At 34.5% G+C, this 22,514-nt stretch overlaps 2 protein-coding genes and 1 long non-coding RNA gene across 4 annotated transcripts; 1 reads left to right on the forward strand and 2 right to left on the reverse strand.

The window, feature by feature from the left end:
* Positions 1-10,167: 10,167 nt before the first annotated feature.
* On the reverse strand, positions 10,168-10,926 carry LOC111787970 (22.0 kDa class IV heat shock protein-like). The gene has a single exon (XM_023668087.1). The coding sequence runs from the start codon at positions 10,811-10,813 to the stop codon at positions 10,265-10,267; it is 549 nt and encodes a 182-aa protein (XP_023523855.1). The 5' UTR covers positions 10,814-10,926; the 3' UTR covers positions 10,168-10,264.
* A 1,337-nt stretch (positions 10,927-12,263) lies between these two features.
* Positions 12,264-14,877, reverse strand: LOC111787955 (probable beta-1,3-galactosyltransferase 8). 2 transcript variants are annotated; one of them, XM_023668066.1, is made up of 9 exons: positions 14,360-14,877; positions 14,069-14,263; positions 13,921-13,985; positions 13,662-13,831; positions 13,321-13,578; positions 13,032-13,119; positions 12,806-12,931; positions 12,622-12,731; positions 12,264-12,553 (listed from the first exon to the last, which is right to left on the reverse strand). In XM_023668066.1, exons 1-9 carry the CDS (start codon positions 14,414-14,416, stop codon positions 12,405-12,407), a joined length of 1,218 nt encoding a protein of 405 aa, XP_023523834.1. In that variant the 5' UTR covers positions 14,417-14,877; the 3' UTR covers positions 12,264-12,404. The 2 variants fall into 2 exon arrangements, with proteins under 2 accessions (XP_023523834.1, XP_023523835.1); XM_023668067.1 differs by having other exon boundaries at positions 13,032-13,120; positions 13,322-13,578; positions 14,069-14,416.
* LOC111787973 lies at positions 13,783-22,155 on the forward strand. Its single transcript, XR_002814073.1, has 3 exons — positions 13,783-13,900; positions 14,095-14,201; positions 22,064-22,155. It is a non-coding gene; the product is annotated as an uncharacterized LOC111787973 (long non-coding RNA).
* Positions 22,156-22,514: the final 359 nt, after the last annotated feature.

Here is a 22,514-nt window from a genome sequence, read left to right on the forward strand (position 1 = left end):
TTAGGTGGCGTAATGATAAGTATGGTTGGATTGAAATATAGGGTTGGAGAGATTGTAGAAGAAGATGATGAAGGGGTATAAATATGGAAGGAGAGTCAAAAGAGGAGAGGTTATAATGGAAAAGAGAGGCGTTGACGGGCGGAGACTACGGCGGCGGAGATGGTTAAAGTTATCGTAAAAAGGAAGCATAAGGAATGAGGGGATGGTTTTTCTCATTTGCTAGCTGTAGTTTACTACACAACCAACTCTATTTTATGTCATATCTCTTCACCACCTCCACTTTTGGAGCGTGCGTCTCCAAACCTTTTAATTAACTACCCGTTAACTTAATTATAATTCAATTAGTCGGGTCGGGGGTGACCAAAATTTCACATGGATTAGAAAGCGAAGGAGGTGATAAGATTCATGTGACATCTGCGTAAATGAGACGTATATGAATGAATCGAAACCATATTTGAATGAGAGTGATCCTAAAGATATCAACTAGGTGCGTGGCTCAATACATGCTTTTCTTTGTTGGGTGATTTTGTAGGAATTTTCCTGGAATGCATGTAAGTAAAGACAAAGCATGTTAGAAGGACTGATGTTGGTCGGTGGGGATAGTCTTTATTCTTAAGAGGTAAGAAGTAGATAATGTGATCATGTCGTAGGAGATGTAGGGAAGTATCGGAATCATTAGCTGCCAAATCTGGATTTTGAATCCTTATCTCAATCTTGAACATGGGTCGTTATAATAACTGAAAAACAATACATCGAGAGTACACACGAGCGGGCTTAAAATTTTGGGTTTGCAAATTTATAAATGGGTTTTATGTTTGGGACATAAATTCGGAGGTAATCTGTGACACAAGAAAACTGAAGGAGAAGGGCATATGAAGCAAAATGTAAATGACAGAGAGTAGACACACGCGCCGGGTTGAGAGTTGGGATTGATTTAAAGTATATATTAATATTAGGGTTTGCAATTTGGAATTAAAAATATGAATAAACGATCCCGAGAGAGGAAAATAATGAGAATAATAAAATAAAAGGATATTAGATTACTCCCAAAGCAATGTTAGTATTATTATATAATATGAAATTGGAATATTCCGCATTATTTTAATATATAGTTTTAATAATAATTCATTTTTTAAAAATGTAACGGAGAAAAGGGCAGTGAAAGGAGGGAGCAATAATATTGAAGTGGCTAGGGTTTAGCCCTCTCGCATGTGACATACCCTTCAGCTTATGACCTCGATTTTGCCACTCTTTGATTCAATTCTACGCCTTATCTCTCCCGCCGTCCCTTCCTCGCTCGTGCCCTCGCCTTCCTCCTTTTTTGTCAACTCTCCCTACGCGTTTACACATCCATTTGACGTGACCCATCTTAGTTTACGTGATATTTATCGAGGTACATAAATGAATCGAAACCATACCTGAATGACAATGATTTTGAAGATACGACCAAGAGAAAAGCTACTTCTTGTACCAACACGATGCACGTTCTCTGAGTTTTTAACACTTGTTACCCAGAACTTCTCGATCGGTGTCTTCTCATATAGCAACGAACAAATAAAACCTCANGTGATCATGTCGTAGGAGATGTAGGGAAGTATCGGAATCATTAGCTGCCAAATCTGGATTTTGAATCCTTATCTCAATCTTGAACATGGGTCGTTATAATAACTGAAAAACAATACATCGAGAGTACACACGAGCGGGCTTAAAATTTTGGGTTTGCAAATTTATAAATGGGTTTTATGTTTGGGACATAAATTCGGAGGTAATCTGTGACACAAGAAAACTGAAGGAGAAGGGCATATGAAGCAAAATGTAAATGACAGAGAGTAGACACACGCGCCGGGTTGAGAGTTGGGATTGATTTAAAGTATATATTAATATTAGGGTTTGCAATTTGGAATTAAAAATATGAATAAACGATCCCGAGAGAGGAAAATAATGAGAATAATAAAATAAAAGGATATTAGATTACTCCCAAAGCAATGTTAGTATTATTATATAATATGAAATTGGAATATTCCGCATTATTTTAATATATAGTTTTAATAATAATTCATTTTTTAAAAATGTAACGGAGAAAAGGGCAGTGAAAGGAGGGAGCAATAATATTGAAGTGGCTAGGGTTTAGCCCTCTCGCATGTGACATACCCTTCAGCTTATGACCTCGATTTTGCCACTCTTTGATTCAATTCTACGCCTTATCTCTCCCGCCGTCCCTTCCTCGCTCGTGCCCTCGCCTTCCTCCTTTTTTGTCAACTCTCCCTACGCGTTTACACATCCATTTGACGTGACCCATCTTAGTTTACGTGATATTTATTGAGGTACATAAATGAATCGAAACTATATCTGAATGACAATGATTTTGAAGATACGACTAAGAGAAAAGCTACTTCTTGTACCAACATGATGCACGTTCTCTGATTTTTTAAAACTTGTTACCCAGAACTTCTCGATCGGTGTCTTCTTATATAGCAACGAACAAATAAAACCTCATCTCATACAGATTAAAAGTGTGGATGCTATGATTTGATTTATGGTGTATAACAATCATGATAAACACATCTGAATGAGAGTAATCCTGAAGATAAAATGACTAAGAAAAAATCCTGAAGATAAGCTCTCATGGCTTTGCTTTGGGCTTTCCAAAAGACCTAATATTATTTGATTATAAACTCATGATCATTCCCTAAATTAGTGGATGAACTTCATAGTTAAACATGTTTTACTTGAATCAATTCTATATTAGGTGATGTATGCAAGTGAAGAGAAAGCATGCATGCTAAAACTACTCGTATTGGTCATGTGATCATGTTGTAGGGGATTCAAATGATCGCACTAATGAATATTTAAACTCTACGACGTATATAAACAGTTACTAATCTATCTGTAGTCCATAACTTAAAAAATGAAATCGAATTGGCTCGAAATTGGATTAAAGTTTGTAAGGGATGGAGTGATATTAGAATAGGATTGGTGGTGTGGAAAGGGCAGGAAGAAGATTAGAAACGTAAGATGATGAAGTTGTTTTTCCATTTAAATTGTGAGAAATTTAGAGGATGAAAGAATATGATAAAAGGAAGGAATGGTTGAAAATTTGAATGACGTAAATATGAGAGCTTCAACCCAACAACGGAATCGAGGAGGATACATAATGATGATGAAAAATGGAATTAAAATTGACGCAAAGAATGTCAACAATTCCAACTTCCTACGTATCAACTAATCCTTCATTTTACACAACCCAATATATATATATATATATATATATATATATATATATATACACATACATGTATTCATATATATCGGGACGACTATCTTTCTAAAAAATGTTTTGAAACACGAACTATCGGTTAGGTTATGGGGCCGGATGCTTATTTATAGCTTGGTCAACGGTTATATATATTTGGTAAAGCTATATCCGTTAAAGTTATATATGGTAAATAGCTATATATAGTAGATGATTANATCCATTTGACGTGACCCATCTTAGTTTACGTGATATTTATTGAGGTACATAAATGAATCGAAACTATATCTGAATGACAATGATTTTGAAGATACGACTAAGAGAAAAGCTACTTCTTGTACCAACATGATGCACGTTCTCTGATTTTTTAAAACTTGTTACCCAGAACTTCTCGATCGGTGTCTTCTTATATAGCAACGAACAAATAAAACCTCATCTCATACAGATTAAAAGTGTGGATGCTATGATTTGATTTATGGTGTATAACAATCATGATAAACACATCTGAATGAGAGTAATCCTGAAGATAAAATGACTAAGAAAAAATCCTGAAGATAAGCTCTCATGGCTTTGCTTTGGGCTTTCCAAAAGACCTAATATTATTTGATTATAAACTCATGATCATTCCCTAAATTAGTGGATGAACTTCATAGTTAAACATGTTTTACTTGAATCAATTCTATATTAGGTGATGTATGCAAGTGAAGAGAAAGCATGCATGCTAAAACTACTCGTATTGGTCATGTGATCATGTTGTAGGGGATTCAAATGATCGCACTAATGAATATTTAAACTCTACGACGTATATAAACAGTTACTAATCTATCTGTAGTCCATAACTTAAAAAATGAAATCGAATTGGCTCGAAATTGGATTAAAGTTTGTAAGGGATGGAGTGATATTAGAATAGGATTGGTGGTGTGGAAAGGGCAGGAAGAAGATTAGAAACGTAAGATGATGAAGTTGTTTTTCCATTTAAATTGTGAGAAATTTAGAGGATGAAAGAATATGATAAAAGGAAGGAATGGTTGAAAATTTGAATGACGTAAATATGAGAGCTTCAACCCAACAACGGAATCGAGGAGGATACATAATGATGATGAAAAATGGAATTAAAATTGACGCAAAGAATGTCAACAATTCCAACTTCCTACGTATCAACTAATCCTTCATTTTACACAACCCAATATATATATATATATATATATATATATATATACATATACACATACATGTATTCATATATATCGGGACGACTATCTTTCTAAAAAATGTTTTGAAACACGAACTATCGGTTAGGTTATGGGGCCGGATGCTTATTTATAGCTTGGTCAACGGTTATATATATTTGGTAAAGCTATATCCGTTAAAGTTATATATGGTAAATAGCTATATATAGTAGATGATTAAATCATATAGTAGAGGTGTGAGATGTACTCTCTCTTCTCTGTAATTCTCTGTAATTCTCTCTTATTACTGTACATACGTGAAGTTATCAATAAAAACAAATTCTTTTAGCCAGAGTTCTCCTTGCACTTTTCTCTATCCTATTCTTTGTGTTCATCTAGATCGAGCGTGTGCGTTGTTGTGCGATCCTAACACTATCATGAAGACGGTAAAGAGATAAGTTAAAAATGTGGTAAAATTTTTCGTTTTTGAAAACCGAACGGGTTTGATGACATTAAAAACACAAAGAACATGCCTATATACATTTATATTAAATTAAGTTAAAGCTTACAAAATACACGTAACAAATAATCTATTTGTGGGCTCTGAATCATGCAAAAATCTAAAGTGTTTTGTGAGGGTTTTATTTGTTCTTTTCATTCATTAACCTCATCTAAGGCTGGCTAGTTCTCTTCAACCTTCTCAAAAACATATTCTATTTTCAATAAAGATATTATTATCTTTATTGATGTTTATTCAGTAAAAATTGTTATTGAATAAAGTAAATTTTACGATTATTAATCTAAATCCAATAAACTAAGAACACTCTGAACTATATGTTGAGACATAAAAGTGGATCAAGTTCAAGTATAAACATAAAAGTGGATCAAGTTCAAGTATATAGTCAAAATGATCTATAGTACAGGGATAAGGCTGAGTACCTTATTTTGGAGACACTATGGATGCGGCTCACTTTTGTATATGACATAAACAATGTGATCATTAAATTGTACATGCGGAGACATGTGAGTGGGGGCGTCCTATGCAATGAGTATTGCATAAGATCAGACCATGAAGAAAATCACTCTCACTTTATAATGTCGTTTACTGTTGAGACTGATTTTCTTTTCATTCGATGACCTAGGTAACTCAATCTTAATCCTCAGCTAACCATGAACTCCTATTTATTCGAAATTATCCTTTGATTTGCATGGGTGAGAGTGGCTCGAGTTCGCCGACTCAATAAGCCTCCCATTTCAGGGGTAAGACTGGGTGAATGGCTGGGGACGTGGGGTGCAAGATGGAATTCACTCCTACCCACTTTTAGGGATAGAAGAAAGGTAGTTCCCTTAAGCACTGACTCCAGGTCTTGAACAAGGGGCCCCACCCTCTCATTGGCCTGAGAGGGATTCGGTTTACTGGTTGGACCACAAACCAATTGTTCATTAGAGGATCAGTGAGACATAAGGAACAAGAAGTAACTTCAGGGGTAAAACGGTAAATTGACCCAGCTCTAGTTACGAACAACCTGTGAAGGATCGACTTACTAATCATGGTTATATCAAATGGACAGAAATATATCTATAGTGAGGGGAGTGCAACTACTAGGCTATAGTGGAGTGTCCTAGTAGTTAACGAATGTTGGTTTAAGTTTAACCGGTTAATCTTGGATCGTTGGAGCCCATGATCTATAGGTCCATTAGGTCCCTCTGCTAGCTCATATCAGACTAAACCATAGATCAGTGTGACGAGTGAGTTCGAATTCAAATTAGGGAATATGCGTTACATATATACGATATATTTAACCACATTTTTGTTTTATTTACAAATTAAACAAAAAGAAACCATCTGAGATATTTAAATAAAATTTAAATATTTTAATCAAATATGTGTGAAATTGATTGGAATTGACATTTGAATTAATATTAAATATTAATTAAATAGTTTAATTAATCATTTAATATTACTCTAATTTGAAATTAATTATTCAAATTAATTGTTGAATTAAAACGAAGAAAGTCAGAATGTTGACTTTATTTAATGGAAAAATACATGTTTGAGTTAGTGGAATTTTGAGGTGTCAAAATTTGGTTTAACCAAACTTGCATGTTTGCCAAATAAAACCCACAAATTTAAGTGGAATTTTGAGTGTCAAATTTTGGTTAACTCAAACTTGCATGCTTGCCGGGTAATCCCAAACATTTGAGTGTCAAAATTTGGTGATCTTAAATTTGCATGAACATGCAAATATGACTCTATAAATAGAGTGATCGAGGTACATGGAACTTCTTCCTTGAAAAAACCTCGAGGAAAACTCTCACAAACTCTCTCTCCATATATACTAAATCCCTTCTAAGTTTAGTCACTCACCGGATTCCACAATCCCGTTCTAAGGTCGGAGAATAGTGAAGAAGACACTAATGGTGGTTCGAAATCGATTCGTGATGGAAAAGGAATTTAAACTACAAAAGATTAGTACTCAAACACCTCGAGTTTTAATACTTATAAACATGCTAGTTATTTAATATAATTGATATTCTAAGAGTGCCTAAGATCCAAATTGCTTCCGCATGTGTTATATTAACACCATCAGTAATTTGTACTGTCAGGGTTTGGACAAGTTTTAAAACGAATTGGTCAACTCTTTATTCTATGCCTCGTTATGTTATCCTTTTCGATCCTGGTGTGGAGCGACTTCACCAAGGTAACACGAGTAGCTCCTGATCGTAGTAGTTTCTTTTCGGATGACAACCCCCACGGTAGCATGCTTAAATGGTGATTCCTTTCCTTTCCGCTAGCACCTCATTCTTTTCTTTTTCTCCACCAATCTTTGACATGACTATTAAAAAGAGAAAAAAAAAAAATTTATTTAAAATATTTCATAAATGATGCTATGGACTCAAACGTTTGTACTAAAGTTTTTAAAAATAATATAGCATAAAATAAATAACGTGAATTTAAAGTAAATAAAGCAATGTCTGAGTTAACCTAGAGGCTACAAACAACATGAATGCATCTAGCCTAGCTTTAGCCTAATGGCCATCACCGCAACGACGTCATTCGTACAAAGGTACTTTATATTTACTTGAAAACCACATTTTTGTTTTATTTACAAATTAAACAAAAAGAAACCATCTGAGATATTTAAATAAAATTTAAATATTTTAATCAAATATGTGTGAAATTGATTGGAATTGACATTTGAATTAATATTAAATATTAATTAAATAGTTTAATTAATCATTTAATATTACTCTAATTTGAAATTAATTATTCAAATTAATTGTTGAATTAAAACGAAGAAAGTCAGAATGTTGACTTTATTTAATGGAAAAATACATGTTTGAGTTAGTGGAATTTTGAGGTGTCAAAATTTGGTTTAACCAAACTTGCATGTTTGCCAAATAAAACCCACAAATTTAAGTGGAATTTTGAGTGTCAAATTTTGGTTAACTCAAACTTGCATGCTTGCCGGGTAATCCCAAACATTTGAGTGTCAAAATTTGGTGATCTTAAATTTGCATGAACATGCAAATATGACTCTATAAATAGAGTGATCGAGGTACATGGAACTTCTTCCTTGAAAAAACCTCGAGGAAAACTCTCACAAACTCTCTCTCCATATATACTAAATCCCTTCTAAGTTTAGTCACTCACCGGATTCCACAATCCCGTTCTAAGGTCGGAGAATAGTGAAGAAGACACTAATGGTGGTTCGAAATCGATTCGTGATGGAAAAGGAATTTAAACTACAAAAGATTAGTACTCAAACACCTCGAGTTTTAATACTTATAAACATGCTAGTTATTTAATATAATTGATATTCTAAGAGTGCCTAAGATCCAAATTGCTTCCGCATGTGTTATATTAACACCATCAGTAATTTGTACTGTCAGGGTTTGGACAAGTTTTAAAACGAATTGGTCAACTCTTTATTCTATGCCTCGTTATGTTATCCTTTTCGATCCTGGTGTGGAGCGACTTCACCAAGGTAACACGAGTAGCTCCTGATCGTAGTAGTTTCTTTTCGGATGACAACCCCCACGGTAGCATGCTTAAATGGTGATTCCTTTCCTTTCCGCTAGCACCTCATTCTTTTCTTTTTCTCCACCAATCTTTGACATGACTATTAAAAAGAGAAAAAAAAAAAATTTATTTAAAATATTTCATAAATGATGCTATGGACTCAAACGTTTGTACTAAAGTTTTTAAAAATAATATAGCATAAAATAAATAACGTGAATTTAAAGTAAATAAAGCAATGTCTGAGTTAACCTAAAGGCTACAAACAACATGAATGCATCTAGTCTAGCTTTAGCCTAATGGCCATCACCCAACGACGTCATTCGTACAAAGGTACTTTATATTTACTTGAAAAATAAGAGTAGCATGTAACTTTAGAATTTTAAGAAATATTGAGTAAGCAATCCTACTACTGAGGTCACGAAATGCAGTCTATCCTTTTATAAAACATGATGACATTGCCTTGTTCTCAACTTCGAGTATGGCAAGAATTGGATGTCTAGTACTTTTTTACACACGACCCTAATACGCGCCCATGGGTTCAAGGCAGGCTCGTATACATACCCCTTGAACTTGGCCTTGAACTAGCATACACTCATACTGTCAGAATGCCTCAAAGGGAAGAAAATGCACACAGTAGTATGGTGTACACAATACCACATCGTAAAATTACAGTGTACGAATCTATAGTATTTATAGCGGATAAGCATTTTGATGCACGAAAACATACAAAAAGCATAAATTCCCTACGAGGCATGGTTCGACAAAAAGCATTTTGGACACTCGCACCTCCTACGAGGCATGGTTCGACAAGAGAACTCACTTCGAGTACCTAAAATTCTTCGATTGTACAACACATGTTAAGACTGCAAAACCACATAGCAAAAAGCTTGATGACATAAGCCAAAAGATGGTGTACTTTGGCTTAGAGGTGAGAATAAAGCACACATGCTGTATGATGCCGCAACATGAGAAAATTCATGAAAATAGAGATATCGTATTCGTATAAGAGAAGAAGTGAGATTGGTGCAGCGTTGGCAATCACAAGCAGACTGTTACAGAGTTCACTACCTCAGGAAGAAGAGGGACACCAACAAACCTTGAAAGTGCACCGACAATGACACCAACAAGTCTACACATGTCATCACCGGTGACACCGAAAAACGTGATGAATTCTCTAGAACAAGAGAGCTTAGGTGAGAGCATACGAGGATCCACAACAGAGGGTGTACCAAAGATGTTTCATTATCTTGATTCTCTTGCTGAAATTTATGCGGATACACTTGAAGAAGAATTGAATCTCGACGAGTTAGTGTTGCTCGTGGACGAGGAGCCAACAACTTACCGTGAGGTAGCAAATGAGACAATGTGGTAGAAGGCTATGCAAAAATATCTTGAAGCCATCGAGGAGAAGAATAAGATGTGGGCACTGACTAATTTACCGCCCGAACATAAGCTCATCAATTTGAAGTGAGTGTTTAAGTAGAAGAATAAAAGTGAACGAAATGTTCGTGGTGAAGGGATACGTGCAACGACAAGAGGTTGATTTTAAAAAGGTTTTCGCGCCTGTGGCTAGACTGGACACTGTAAGGTTGATTCTTGCCCTCGTAGCTTAACATGGGTGGGAAGTCGATCACTTGGACGTCAAATTTTTTTTTTATTTTATAAAGATTTTTCCCTCAAATTGTTACTTTCCTTGTTTTGGTTGTTTTAATATATTTGCATAACACAAACTTGGTTCTTTATTTTACACGCACGACACTGCATTCAAACTTTCAACTCAAAACATCACACATAACTAAAGAAAACAAATTTGAGTTCTCAAAGCTCTTGCTTGGCCCCGCCCAACTTCCCCTGCTCCGCCCGCGGTTCTTCAATGCTGACAACCTTGGGATCCTTAACCTTCTCCGGGGAGACCTTGGACAACGTCACCGTGAGAACCCCATTCTCCAGCCGAGCTCTAACAGACTCCATATCCACATTTCTGGGCAGCCCAAACTGCCTCCAGAATTTGCCATAACTTCTCTCGACTCGGTGCCAGTGATCGCTCTGTTTTTCCTCCTCTCTTTTCCTCTCTCCCATCACTTTGATGACCCTGTTTTCGTCGTCCAACTCGATCTTCACCTCGTCCTTGCTAAGCCCAGGCACATCCAGCATCATCACGTGGCTCTCCGGCGTCTCCTTCCAGTCCACTCTGGTGGGCTGGAGTGGGTGCTGCAGAGCATCTCTGTTTTGGTTTTGGAAGCTAAAAGGGGTTTGCTCCAGAATCCCAAATGGGTCGAAGAATGGAAGCAGAGAGGCTGTGGATGAGGTCAGGAGAAGAAGAGTGAACATCAGAAGTGCTGGTTTCTTTGGTTTGGATATTTCCATTTTGGGTGGTGTTGGAGGATGGATGATGAAAGAGTAATTCACTTATAAGTGGAAGAGAGGGAAAGAGGGATGTATTTGGGCATTGTTCTTGGGGGTTCTAGAGCATTCTTGCACTTTCAGGATTTGATTGAGGATTCTCCTGCATCTTCTCGACACTTCTCCTCCAATTTCTTCTACTACTCTCTCTAATTTTACACCTCAAAATGCAAACTTATTCAAACTCACTTTTTTAGAACACTTTTTTTTTTTTTTTTTTTTTTTTTTTTTTTTTTTTTTTTTTTNTCAAAACATGTATTTTATTTTAAAATTTTGATTAAAAAAACAAAATGTAATATTGTCCTACTCGGATTTTATTTTTAGGCTTCTTGTTGAGATTTTAAAATACACGAATAGAAAGATTTTCACAACCTTGTAAAAATGCTTTGGGGCCAACGTTCATGCTCTAATCGATTCCATGAGGATCTCACAATCCACCCCCTTCAAAGTTCAGCGTCTTCGCTGACACTTGTTCCCTTCTTCAATTGACGTGGGATCCTCCAATCCACCCCTCGTGATCAGCCTCCTCGTTGGCACTTCACTTCGCCCTGTGCCTATCTTTCTCTTTAGAACTTCGGGTTAAAGTTGGATTTTACATGCTTATACAAAAATATTTAATTTCTCTCTCCAACAAATTTTTGATCTCACAAAATTTTTCTAAATTTGTCAACTTCCACCTTAGGTTCCTCTATGAATAGGTTAGATAGGTTAGAGGTGAAATTGAATTTTAAGTAGGGTGAGTTTAGAAGAATCAAGTTGGGCTTAAAACTATGGGGAACTCATTCTTGAGATACCTATAAGCTTATTAGATGAGATTGTATGCCTATAAGCTTATTAGATGAGATTGTATGCGGCATGAATAACACGTATTTTATGGCAGTTAACTATGTGTTTTTATATTTGTAACCATCCTAGATTTTTTATATTTTAAAGTCGTTACTTGTTGTCGGACATACGGTAGGAATAGTGACTGTCGCAGCATTATGATCAACATAATGATCGTTTTAATGTCTCGAGGCTTCTGATGATTGCTTGAATATTTTTTTTATAACCGTTACAGTAACACTATTTTTGGGTTGTTTGGGTTGGTCGGATTGACCCTATGAAAAAAGAATAATTTAGATATTATCTAAAAAATTCCATTTTATATATTATACATCATATTTGCACCCATTTATTGCAAAATGAAGGACGGGTACCATTTCAATTTGAGGCATTTTAGTTTAATATCATTAAATTACTTTTAAAATATTTAGGTGAGTTATTACTCATTTAATGCATAATAATATTTTTAATAAACAAATGTTAATAATATTTTAGTTTGCTTGTGTATATATATATATATATATGAAATGAATAAAAATAAAATAATATTAAGAAGCAAAAACAAGAAATAATAAACAAAAAAGAAAAGAGAGTAAATATATCGGAGAGTAAATAGATGCTCATTGATTGATGCAAAGTACAAAAGTGATGACTTTGGCATTCTGAATGGGAAGTTCATCGTTGTTATTATAAGTGGACAAGCATGGAGTGAAAACGGATAACAATGACATTAAACGTCAACGTTCCAAATAGCTGCATTGCCTTCTCCACATAACTTATGGACCTCCTTCATTTTATCTACCGATTCACAAATCCCACTACACGACCAATCAAAAGTTGCCACGCACACATTCCCCCCATTCGATTTTGGTTCGCAATCTATTCACCCAAACAAACTCATAATTAGATTGATATTATGATTGAAGTAGATAGATATAACGTCTTACCTGGAGGTGTCCCGCAACACATGGAACGATCATCCACGTGTTCCACTTCTAACCCAATGAACCAAGCTCCCAACGACACGTCTTCATTCGCATACCTATGTAATATTGGACTAACCCGAAAATAAAATAAAATTGGTGTTAGCATGAAAACAAAAAAACGGAACCTGGGATTGAATTGACTTACAAATTAAGGGAAATGTAAGCAGCAAGGTCTTTAGAAATGACGTAGATTTGACCAGTGGCATGCCGGAAATACTCGTTCCCTTCTTCTCCGAATTTCCAGTACTCGGGCTCGTGATACTTTAGTCCCCTGTTCATTTCCATTATCTTCCATATATTAATCCACTCCCCTAATTTAACTTTTTTTAAGTTTTCATTAAGAAAAAAAAAAAAAAAATTATATANCTCACTTTTGAAAGAGAACTGGGCCTGACTTCATGCAGCCCATGTAAATCCTGGGCTTGGACCGATGCCGTTCGAGGGCCGACACCAACGCACCTACGCACAAAACCGCCATTTTCAATTTTCAATTTTCAAGTTTATATTTAATATTGATTTTTTAAATTTGAAAAGTATTTCATAAATTTGTAATTTTTTTAAGTTATTTAGAATATTAAATTTGTAATTTTAGGTCGTTAGGAAGTCGACGACTTTTTTTTTTTTTTTTTTTTTTTTTTTTTTTTTTTTTTTTTTTTTTTNCCAAATTCACATGAACATCGTCGTCAACCTTGACGTAGAACTCCGCCGCCCACAGCGACGCGGCGGTGGTGAAATACAGCCGTGTCTTCGTCGATAGTTGATGGTAATCTTCCACATGTCTCAGCCGCAGAAAGTCACCGTGCACCTCCTCCTCCTCGTCTATGGCTCTGTCCAATGCTCCACCAGGTCTTCCACTCTTTCCTATGACGAATCGGATCACTATCCCCTTCTCTTTCTCTAGTTTCTTCAGCGAGTCTCCTGCGCCGGTTATCAATTGCTCAATCTGATGCCGATTTCTGTGTGAGTTTCGTATTTGAGTTAGGGTTTTGGTTTTTACGGACCTCGAGGCATCCATGTCTCTCGAATCGAGTCTCGGCGTTTCTTGCTGCTGAAAGCCGTGTTGATTCCGATCACCACGAACGCCTTCTCCGGCGGAGTTCTTTGATTTCTCCCGTTCGTTCGAGATAGAGCCATTTCCATCTCCCAATTTTCGAACGTTTTCTCCAGAGATCTGGTGAAATAAAGCTTCACAACACAACCACAAAGAGGAAGAGAATGGAACAGAACAGAAAAAATTTCGGTAAGATCGATTGGCCTTACTGAAGAGATTGATGTGTTTTAGTAACTTCCACCATAATGTCCTGATCACTTGATTCTACTAATTTCTGCCGAAAAACAAAAATTGAAAGAATCACATTACGTTACGATTTTGCATTGTGTAATACAAGTACAAATTAGGAAAACTAACTCGTTTGTGGTCACAATCTTGTACAGCTTCAAGATTTTCGAGATGGTTGAGAAACTGAGGGTCTCTAGTATGAATACTGGTGCGGGCAGTGAAGAGCGAGCCAGCAAGAAAGCTCGCAAAACAAAGAAACAAGGTGAGTTTACCAGTCATTGGCTTTCCCCTCATTTTTCTGCCTTCCTGCTTCCTGTTTGGAACCTAAAAACATTCAGCCACAACCAAAATCACAAACTACACATACACATTGCTTGCATATATGTTTCTGCAATGGATACTCAGAATTTATTTATATACATAGATAGATAGAGCATAGTATTGGGGGATGATCTGATCACTTGTGCATGCGTGCATGATTTAGGAAGCAATTAAAACAGCTTCTGGGTTGTGGTGGGATGTTTGAACATATCATATGGAGGAGAGATGGAGGAGGATGTTTAAGATGGTTGAAAATTGTTCTGAATTGGTTGAGTGAGGAGAGAAACACAAAAGGGGGAATGCCTACAAATTGAATTAAATTTGAAGTAAATGCGATTAGGCGAAGAAGCATTAGGATGGAAGTATCTTTAAATGTTTAGAAAGTAAAAAGCGTTGAAATTTGCCCAAAACTGGAAAGGAATTAGGTATACCTTGGAATGATGGGGGGGGATTGAATTTAGGTGTTAATTGGAATATTGAAGTTTTGAGTTTGGGAATTGAATGATTGAAGATTATAAGAGGAGAAGAGTGGAGGGAAGATGGAAGATCTAATATCTAAGAAGAGGGTGGAATTGGGATTGAGGCATTGAGTGTAGAGAGGTAGTTAAGTCATGTGCTGTGTGTGCCCCAACAAACTGTCTGCTAAACAACCTTAACCTTTGATGAACTTCTATGCCAATTCCTCTGTTTTTTCGACTTTTGCTTTTTGGCTGCACCAACTTAGGAATTGAAATGCGCAGGACCTTAGGTATGAAATGATGATATGGTTTTTAACATTATTCTACTTCTTTCTAAACCTTTAAAATTATATATTTTTTACTTGAATTTGTTATTGTTTTCGTATTGAATTGTTTGAAGGATAATTGATTTGATTTTGAATGTGTGTTCATGTAGTATAAGCTTGCATTGTGAGTTCTGCATATGAATTTTAATTTAAAATGTTTTAAGAAAATGTTTAAATGAAGAAAGAATGTCAAACTCACCTAAATGTAGGGGCAATTGAGTATTTTCATAATTGAATTTCCCACTATTTTTCGTAATTGAATTTGGGATCTTAAATTATTTACTACTTGACAAATTTTCCAAAATTTTGCAAGAAATGAATTAATTTAAAGTTTAATTATTGTTTTTTTTTAGATTATTAATTATTGAATTCGTACCTTTAAAAGAGAGTGTGTATGTGTGTGTGTGTGGGGCTGAAATGCAAGTGGGTAGCAAATGCTTGGCGTGCTGCTCCGTTCTATTTGTTTTATTTTTCTTTAAAATGCCTTCTTGTTTCCTTGCACATAAACATGGTCTTGTTTTACTTCTTTGATCAAATATCTGTAAATATATGAGGAGTTCAACATTTGTATTCATAGACATCCTAGTTTCGAATGGAATAAATGGTAGTCCTGTTTTGATTCTCTGAGTTAAATAATGATTGTAAAGTTGTATTTGCGTTCAATAGATAAAATTTCTTAGAGGAACTTGTGTGGTTAGCAGTTAGGCGAGTTGAGTCCGTAGGTTCTCGTATCTGGTAGGGAGTAACAATGGAAGAGCTGTTCCTTCAAAAACAACCTGAGAAAATGAAAAATGCTAACGGGTTGGGGTTGGGTTTGATCCGTTCTTTAACCCGTTGGTGGAAATAGAATTGGGATCGAAAGTGCAATATTCATTGATGCTCATAACGAAAATATGATGCAAACTGCCAACTAATACCTATAAAAATAAGGAAAATATAAACTAATTAAATCTTGAGAATAAAATAAAATACACTTCGGGAAGAAAAAATATTATATCTATGTTTCATAACTAATTATTATAATATATTATTCAAATATTATATCACATGATCTTCAAACCCTTTGTGGTACACTCGTGTTTCGGCCTTTTTCTCTCAAAGTTTCAAATCAAATATCACATTGTGATATGAAAGGACATCGGAAAGTACAATAAATTTTCTCGCAAATATTAAAATTAACCAAACATTTAAAAAGATGAGAACAAATACATGTACTATTCAAAAGCATCGTTTGTGTTTTAATACAAAACCAAGTACGAAGGTATGGGATACAAAACAAGCTTGGTGTCTTCTTGATCGAGATAGTAACGTTTCAAGTTACTGACGTAGACAACTGAACCGGTCCACATCCATGGGAGTAATTAGATCCTATATTATGTCTTCACGACCTTTTGAATGACTTCAGTTAGTCCATAGTATTTCCGCACCAGTTTTTGGTTGCTTAGAAAGCAAAGTTGATCTGATCTCAGCTTGATTAGAACTCTTTGTGCATATTGAAATTGTTGAGTTCTTCTTTGTGGCATGAGATTGTCGTCTCATTGTGCTTGGTGTTTTCTTGATCGAGATAGTAATGTTTCAAGTTACTGACGTAGACAATCGGATTGGTCCACATCCATGGGAGCAATTAGATCATACATGATGCTTTTTCGACCTTTTGAATGACTTCGACTAGTCCATAGTATTTTCACACCATTCGTGATTATTATTGCTTTGAAATTGAAATTGATCTGATCTCAACTTGATTAGTACTCTTTGTCCACGTTGAAATTGTTGTGCCTTACATTTCTGATCGACCCTTCTTTTCATCCGTCTGGATGTTCTTCCTGAGTAACCTCGAGTTACTTTAGAGTTTTGTGTTCATCCTTCACTCAAGGTGTTGGCTTGAGGTCTCTCCCCATCGTTTGGATGATCATTGACACGAGCTTTGGCAGGTTTAAATAAGCTTAACCTTCAACAAGTTATTTAGGTGCTTGTGAAGTTTAGTTAGTTTGGATTAAGTCATATGACATATATTTGTGGTAGACAATTGGGCACAATTATATAGAAAAGATATTGTTGATTGCATGGAATGTTTATGTTGATAGAGTCGGATCGGAACCCACGCTTCACATCTAAATTCTAACGCAATCTTCAGAAAATGTGTCTCCAAGTTGAATTTTAGTACTTTTTCTACAACAAACCGACGGAATGTTTGAGTCAAACATCACAAGAAATGTTTTGTGCCTACGTGTTGAATTTCTCAAGTGGTTAAACTTCTAAGGTGTACTTCATAGGATTCACCTATAGTAAAGGTTCTCAACTATTGACATAGTATAATTCAATGCTCTTTATGGGTAACAGTGCATGTCCTTAGTAAATTGGTATGAAGTGATGAACGCAAGCTAATAGGAACAAGTTGGTCTTAGCCACCAATGAGGTCGTACAAAGGATCAAAGCAAGGATGCACACGACTCAAGTAGACAGAGGAACTACGCCAACAAAAGGCATAGGGGATTGGAGTTTGAGGTAGGTGAAAGGGCATTGTTAAAGGTGACCTCATGAAAGACATACTAAGGTTCGGATGAAAGGGCAAGCTAAGTCCATGCTTCATCAGATCCTTCGATATTCTAGATCGGATCAAACTAGTGACATACAAGTCAACCCTACCACAGTCCCTTTATGTAGTATATAACATATGTCACATATCCATTGACTAACTTGATATAGTATATAACATAGTTGGTCCTACCACGTTTTAGACCATGAACCTCTCTAGATAGATAAGGATTTGAGTTATTCCAAGATTAAAATATTTTTAAGGACGAAAGTTTTTAGATGTATATGATGTAACAACACTTACAAAAGTGATAAAATAAAACAAAATGAGTTAACGAATCAATTGTTTTTTTTTTTTGAAAAAAAAGACAGATGTTGCATAAATATTTTGAATTATTCACACTCTGACAGACTTTTTATTTTTTTTAATCATTCACATCAGAGCTAAAACAAAGAAGTTCAATCATAAGATACCGGAATCAAAGTATGACACTTAGAACTTTGAATAGAATAATTTTAAACATCATATATTTTAATTCACATTATTTTTATTAATTTTATATTATATTACTATATTATTATACATTTTTTTTTAGGTCTACCCTCCATTTATCGCATTGATGGTCCACCTTCAATAGTCCACCTTTCATCTCTCTTTTACCCTAATAAATAACAAAATATTTTAATGGTCATATTAAATTCTATTTTTGTCACTTTTCTTCCCTATTTAAACTCATCTTCTTCCCCTATATTTTCAAACTTTCGAGGGCTACTCTCTTCAAGCTTCCAAGTATATTCCTCTCATCATCATCATTTTTGTAGAGAGTTCTTGTATTCCTACAAAATTTAGATACTTGTACCGGTTTGATCCTTAGCTAAGTCGTAGAAAGGATTGAGTTTGTTCTTGATCTCGTAAAAAGAGCGGTGTAGCATTGGGCTCTGATACTATGAAAAAGTTGAAAAAGGTTTATTCAAATTTTCAAGAGGTGCTTGGTGAGTGAGTGGAGTGGAGTAGGTCGAGTTTGACCGAACCCCTGTAGTTTCCTATCTAATCTCGAAATTGTTATTGTGATTTATTGCATGTTTTAAGTTTTTCATAATTATTTATTGTTATTTCAAATTAGCCTCTTCTATTTATTTTTTTAAAAAAATGTTTCATAATTAGAAAAATTAATCCCTTAAATACTTTTATGGTTAAAACCCTATTCACCCGTAAAGTTGCCATACCGATCCAACGATTGGTATCAGAACGAGTTGCTCCGAAAGATTTTTTATAAAAATTTTATTGTTAGAGCTTATGGAAAACCTACATGTTAATAACGTTAATAACGTTAATAACTGTTTTGTGAAGGACAATCAATCTCTAGGCCTCCTTATTTTGATGTAACAAATTATACTTATTGGAAAACTAGAATGAGAATTTATTTGCAATCAATTGATTATTAGTTAAATGTTTGGAAAGGCCCTTACGTTTCAATAAAAATTGTTAATAATAGTGAGGAGCTTAATAGAGGATGAATTTGATATGAAAATGTGTTTTAATACTAGTGCTATAAATTGTTTTATTGTGCCCTAAGTAATGATGAATTTAACAAAGGATCCATGATATGTGTACTAGATTTATTAATATTTTAAATGTTTTGAAAAATTTTGGAAAAATATATTCTACCTCCGAAAATGTATAGGTCTCTACCTAAAGGTTGGAGAGCAAAAGTAATGTCGGTTCAAGAGGCAAAGGATCTCACAAAGCTTCCTTTGGCTGAATTTGTTGGTTCTTTCATGACACATGAGATTTTCATGAAGGTGCACATGGAATGATGATCTAAGAGGCAAAGGATCTCACAAAACTTCTTTTGGATGAACTTGTTGGTTCTCTTATGACATATGAGATTATTGCACATGAGCTTTGTGGTGAACTTGTTAGTTCTCTCATGACATATGAGATTATTGCACATGGGAGAGGAATCCAGAAAAGTATAGCCCTAAAGTCCATTACATTGGAAGTTGACTCGGAAGATGAGGAAGCCCTTGCTGAAGATGAAAAAATTCATCAAAAGAAAAAACAATTTAAGAAACATTTCACTGTAAAGAGTCGTAAAGAGTTTGATGAAATTTTTATGGTTTAAAACAAGCTCTTTAGGGTGAAATGTTTCTTAAATTGTTTCTTCTTCTCGATGAAATTTTTATACTTGTGTGTGAAGTAGGCAACATCATCTTGATCGTCAGAGTCAACTTCCAATGTGATGGACTTTAGGGCTATATTTTTCTTCTTTTTTTGATTCCTCTTCCATATGCTCCTCCATGCTTCATGGTAATCTCATGTGTCATGAGAGAACTAACAAGTTCATCGAAGCATCTCATGTGTCGTGAGAGAACCAACAAGTTTATCAAGGAAGTTTTCTGAGATTCTTTGCCTCTTGAATCATTGTCACTTTTGCTTTCCAACTTAGAGACCTAAAAATTTTCTTACATTTTCGGGAGTAGAATATACATTTCTAAATTTTTTAAAAATATTTAGAATATTAGTAAATCTACTGAACCTATCAACTATATATTTATTTGCATCTATTTTAAATAGAACTAACATGTTAATCTTTGTTTTTTTAACTTGATTTGTTCCCTTATGAGTTACTTTAAGAGTTTTCCAAATTTTATATGATAAAAAACACATAGATACTCTATTAAATTCATGTTACTTATAGCACAATAAAGACAATTTATAACACTAACATTAAAATAGCATTTTTTTTCATATCACGTCCATGGAATTCATCCTCTATTTTAAGCTTCTCAATATTATTGGAATGCAAGGGCCTTTACTAACATTTAACCATAATTGATAATTAACCGATCGCTGCAAATAAATTCTCATTCTAACTTTACAAGAAGTATAATTTGTTCCATAAAAATAAGGAGGCCTAGAGGTTAATTGTCCTTCACAAAAACAATTATTAATACGTAGGTTTGCCATAATCTCTAACAATTAGTTTATTATAAAAAATCTTTAAGAGCAACTCGCTTTGATACCAATGGTTGGATCGGTATCTGTATGACAACCTAAAGAAGTAAATAAAGTTTTAAAGTATTTGTCATTATTATTATTTATTATTATTATTATTATTATTATTATTATTATTATTATTATTATTATTATTATTATTATTNTTTTTTTTTTTTTTTTTTTTTTTTTTTTTTTTTTTTTTTTTTTTTTTTTTTTTTTTTTTTTTGAAGATGACAATTAATATAATAAAATAATTCACAAGAAATAACAATAGAAAAAAATAATTTCATCTTTTCATTACAACAAACACATATTTTTATTTGAGTAAATAGTATTTATTAAATACTTTATAAAATTTAATAACCTATAGTTTGAAGTCTAAAATGAGTTATTTAGGTCAATTATAAATATGAACCCTATTAATTTCTAGAATAATCAAAATCATACGAAACTAACTAAATATGTTTTTTAATTTTAGGAATTTTAAATACGGGAAGAAGAGATAAAATAGATATGTCAAGATGTTCCTTTATCCTCGATAATTGGATTATACAGTGGCTGATCTGGCCATCATTTTGCTTTAGTTGATATAGAGGAGCATTTTTAGACTAGTACCAAGAATTAACTTTGGCTTAGGTTAATCAAGTATATGGCTCCATTATCGGTTTGGTTGGAAAAATTGCTTTATATATGATAACACGTATCTAATGGCCTCTGCACATGTCATATGTGTGATATGCTTTGATATGTGATGTTATGTTATATTACGCTATATGATATGACAAATAATATTATGGTATAAACGAAATGTCATGTTATATAACAATAAACTATGTTAGGTTATGTCTTGTTATGCTATGCTATACATGTCATGATATGTTTTGAACTAATGAAATCTATGATGCACAGCCTCCCTATGCCATATTTTGGAAACTATGTCATGTATGAAATGATGTATAAGAATTATGTACGCATAATTACCGGATTTAATATGTTATGAAAGAATGTTATGAAAGAATGGAGGTTGTCTTGCATCATTTGTTATGCCATGATGGAAAGTATTGAGATCTCATGCATAATTGTGTGTTCACATGCATTAGGATACTTCCTCGTCATGCTATGTCAGTTAGGATGTGTACTTTCGAAAGGATACGTACGTTCGATATTTATGTTTGCCATGATATCATGTGGGCCTTTCCCTTCATGGCGTCTGACGACATGTCAAAATATTTAGCCCAACGAAGCCAGACCTAGGGGATATGTATATGAGCCTGCCTAGTGGGTCCATGTGCACGTACATGAGTCGTGTGTGGGAAAGTACCACATATCCAATCAGACTTGAAAGAGCTCAAGGTCTTGCTATGTTGTTTTAAATGATAGGTCCCACCATGTTGCTTGTTTTGCATTTCATGACCGCAATTTTGAGGTCACTTACTAGATATTTCTTAAAATACTCCAGCCATGTGCTACTCTTACATTTCAGGTTAACACAAGACACTCCTGTATGGATGATCGTGAAGACCATGAAACTGATGTTAGGGTAATTACATTTCATCCTATTTGTTAGTCTTAGGTTAGATTAGAGCAATGTGTTGTTTACTAATTTTTGGACATTTTTTTTTAAATTTATTTATTTAAGAATTTTATTTTTAATAGGTAAGTACATGACATTGTTTATGAAATATTTAAAATGAATGTTTCCGTATAAAAAGGTCACAACATGCATATGGTAACGACTATATTTCAAAAGAAAAATAAGGTTGTTACACAGGAGGAAGAAGACAATGATGTGTTAGTCCCAATCTATAGGAGGAAGAAGACAATTTGGAAAAAGTCGAATGCCACAAGCTTGAGAAACGGGACCTTGAATATCGGATAAGAGGTAAGTAGCCCATTTATATTTTTTCTTAAGAAATACCGGTAGGAATCATTTG

The sequence above is a fragment of the Cucurbita pepo genome, chromosome LG02, assembly GCF_002806865.2.
Source record: "Cucurbita pepo subsp. pepo cultivar mu-cu-16 chromosome LG02, ASM280686v2, whole genome shotgun sequence".
NCBI lineage: Eukaryota > Viridiplantae > Streptophyta > Magnoliopsida > Cucurbitales > Cucurbitaceae > Cucurbita > Cucurbita pepo.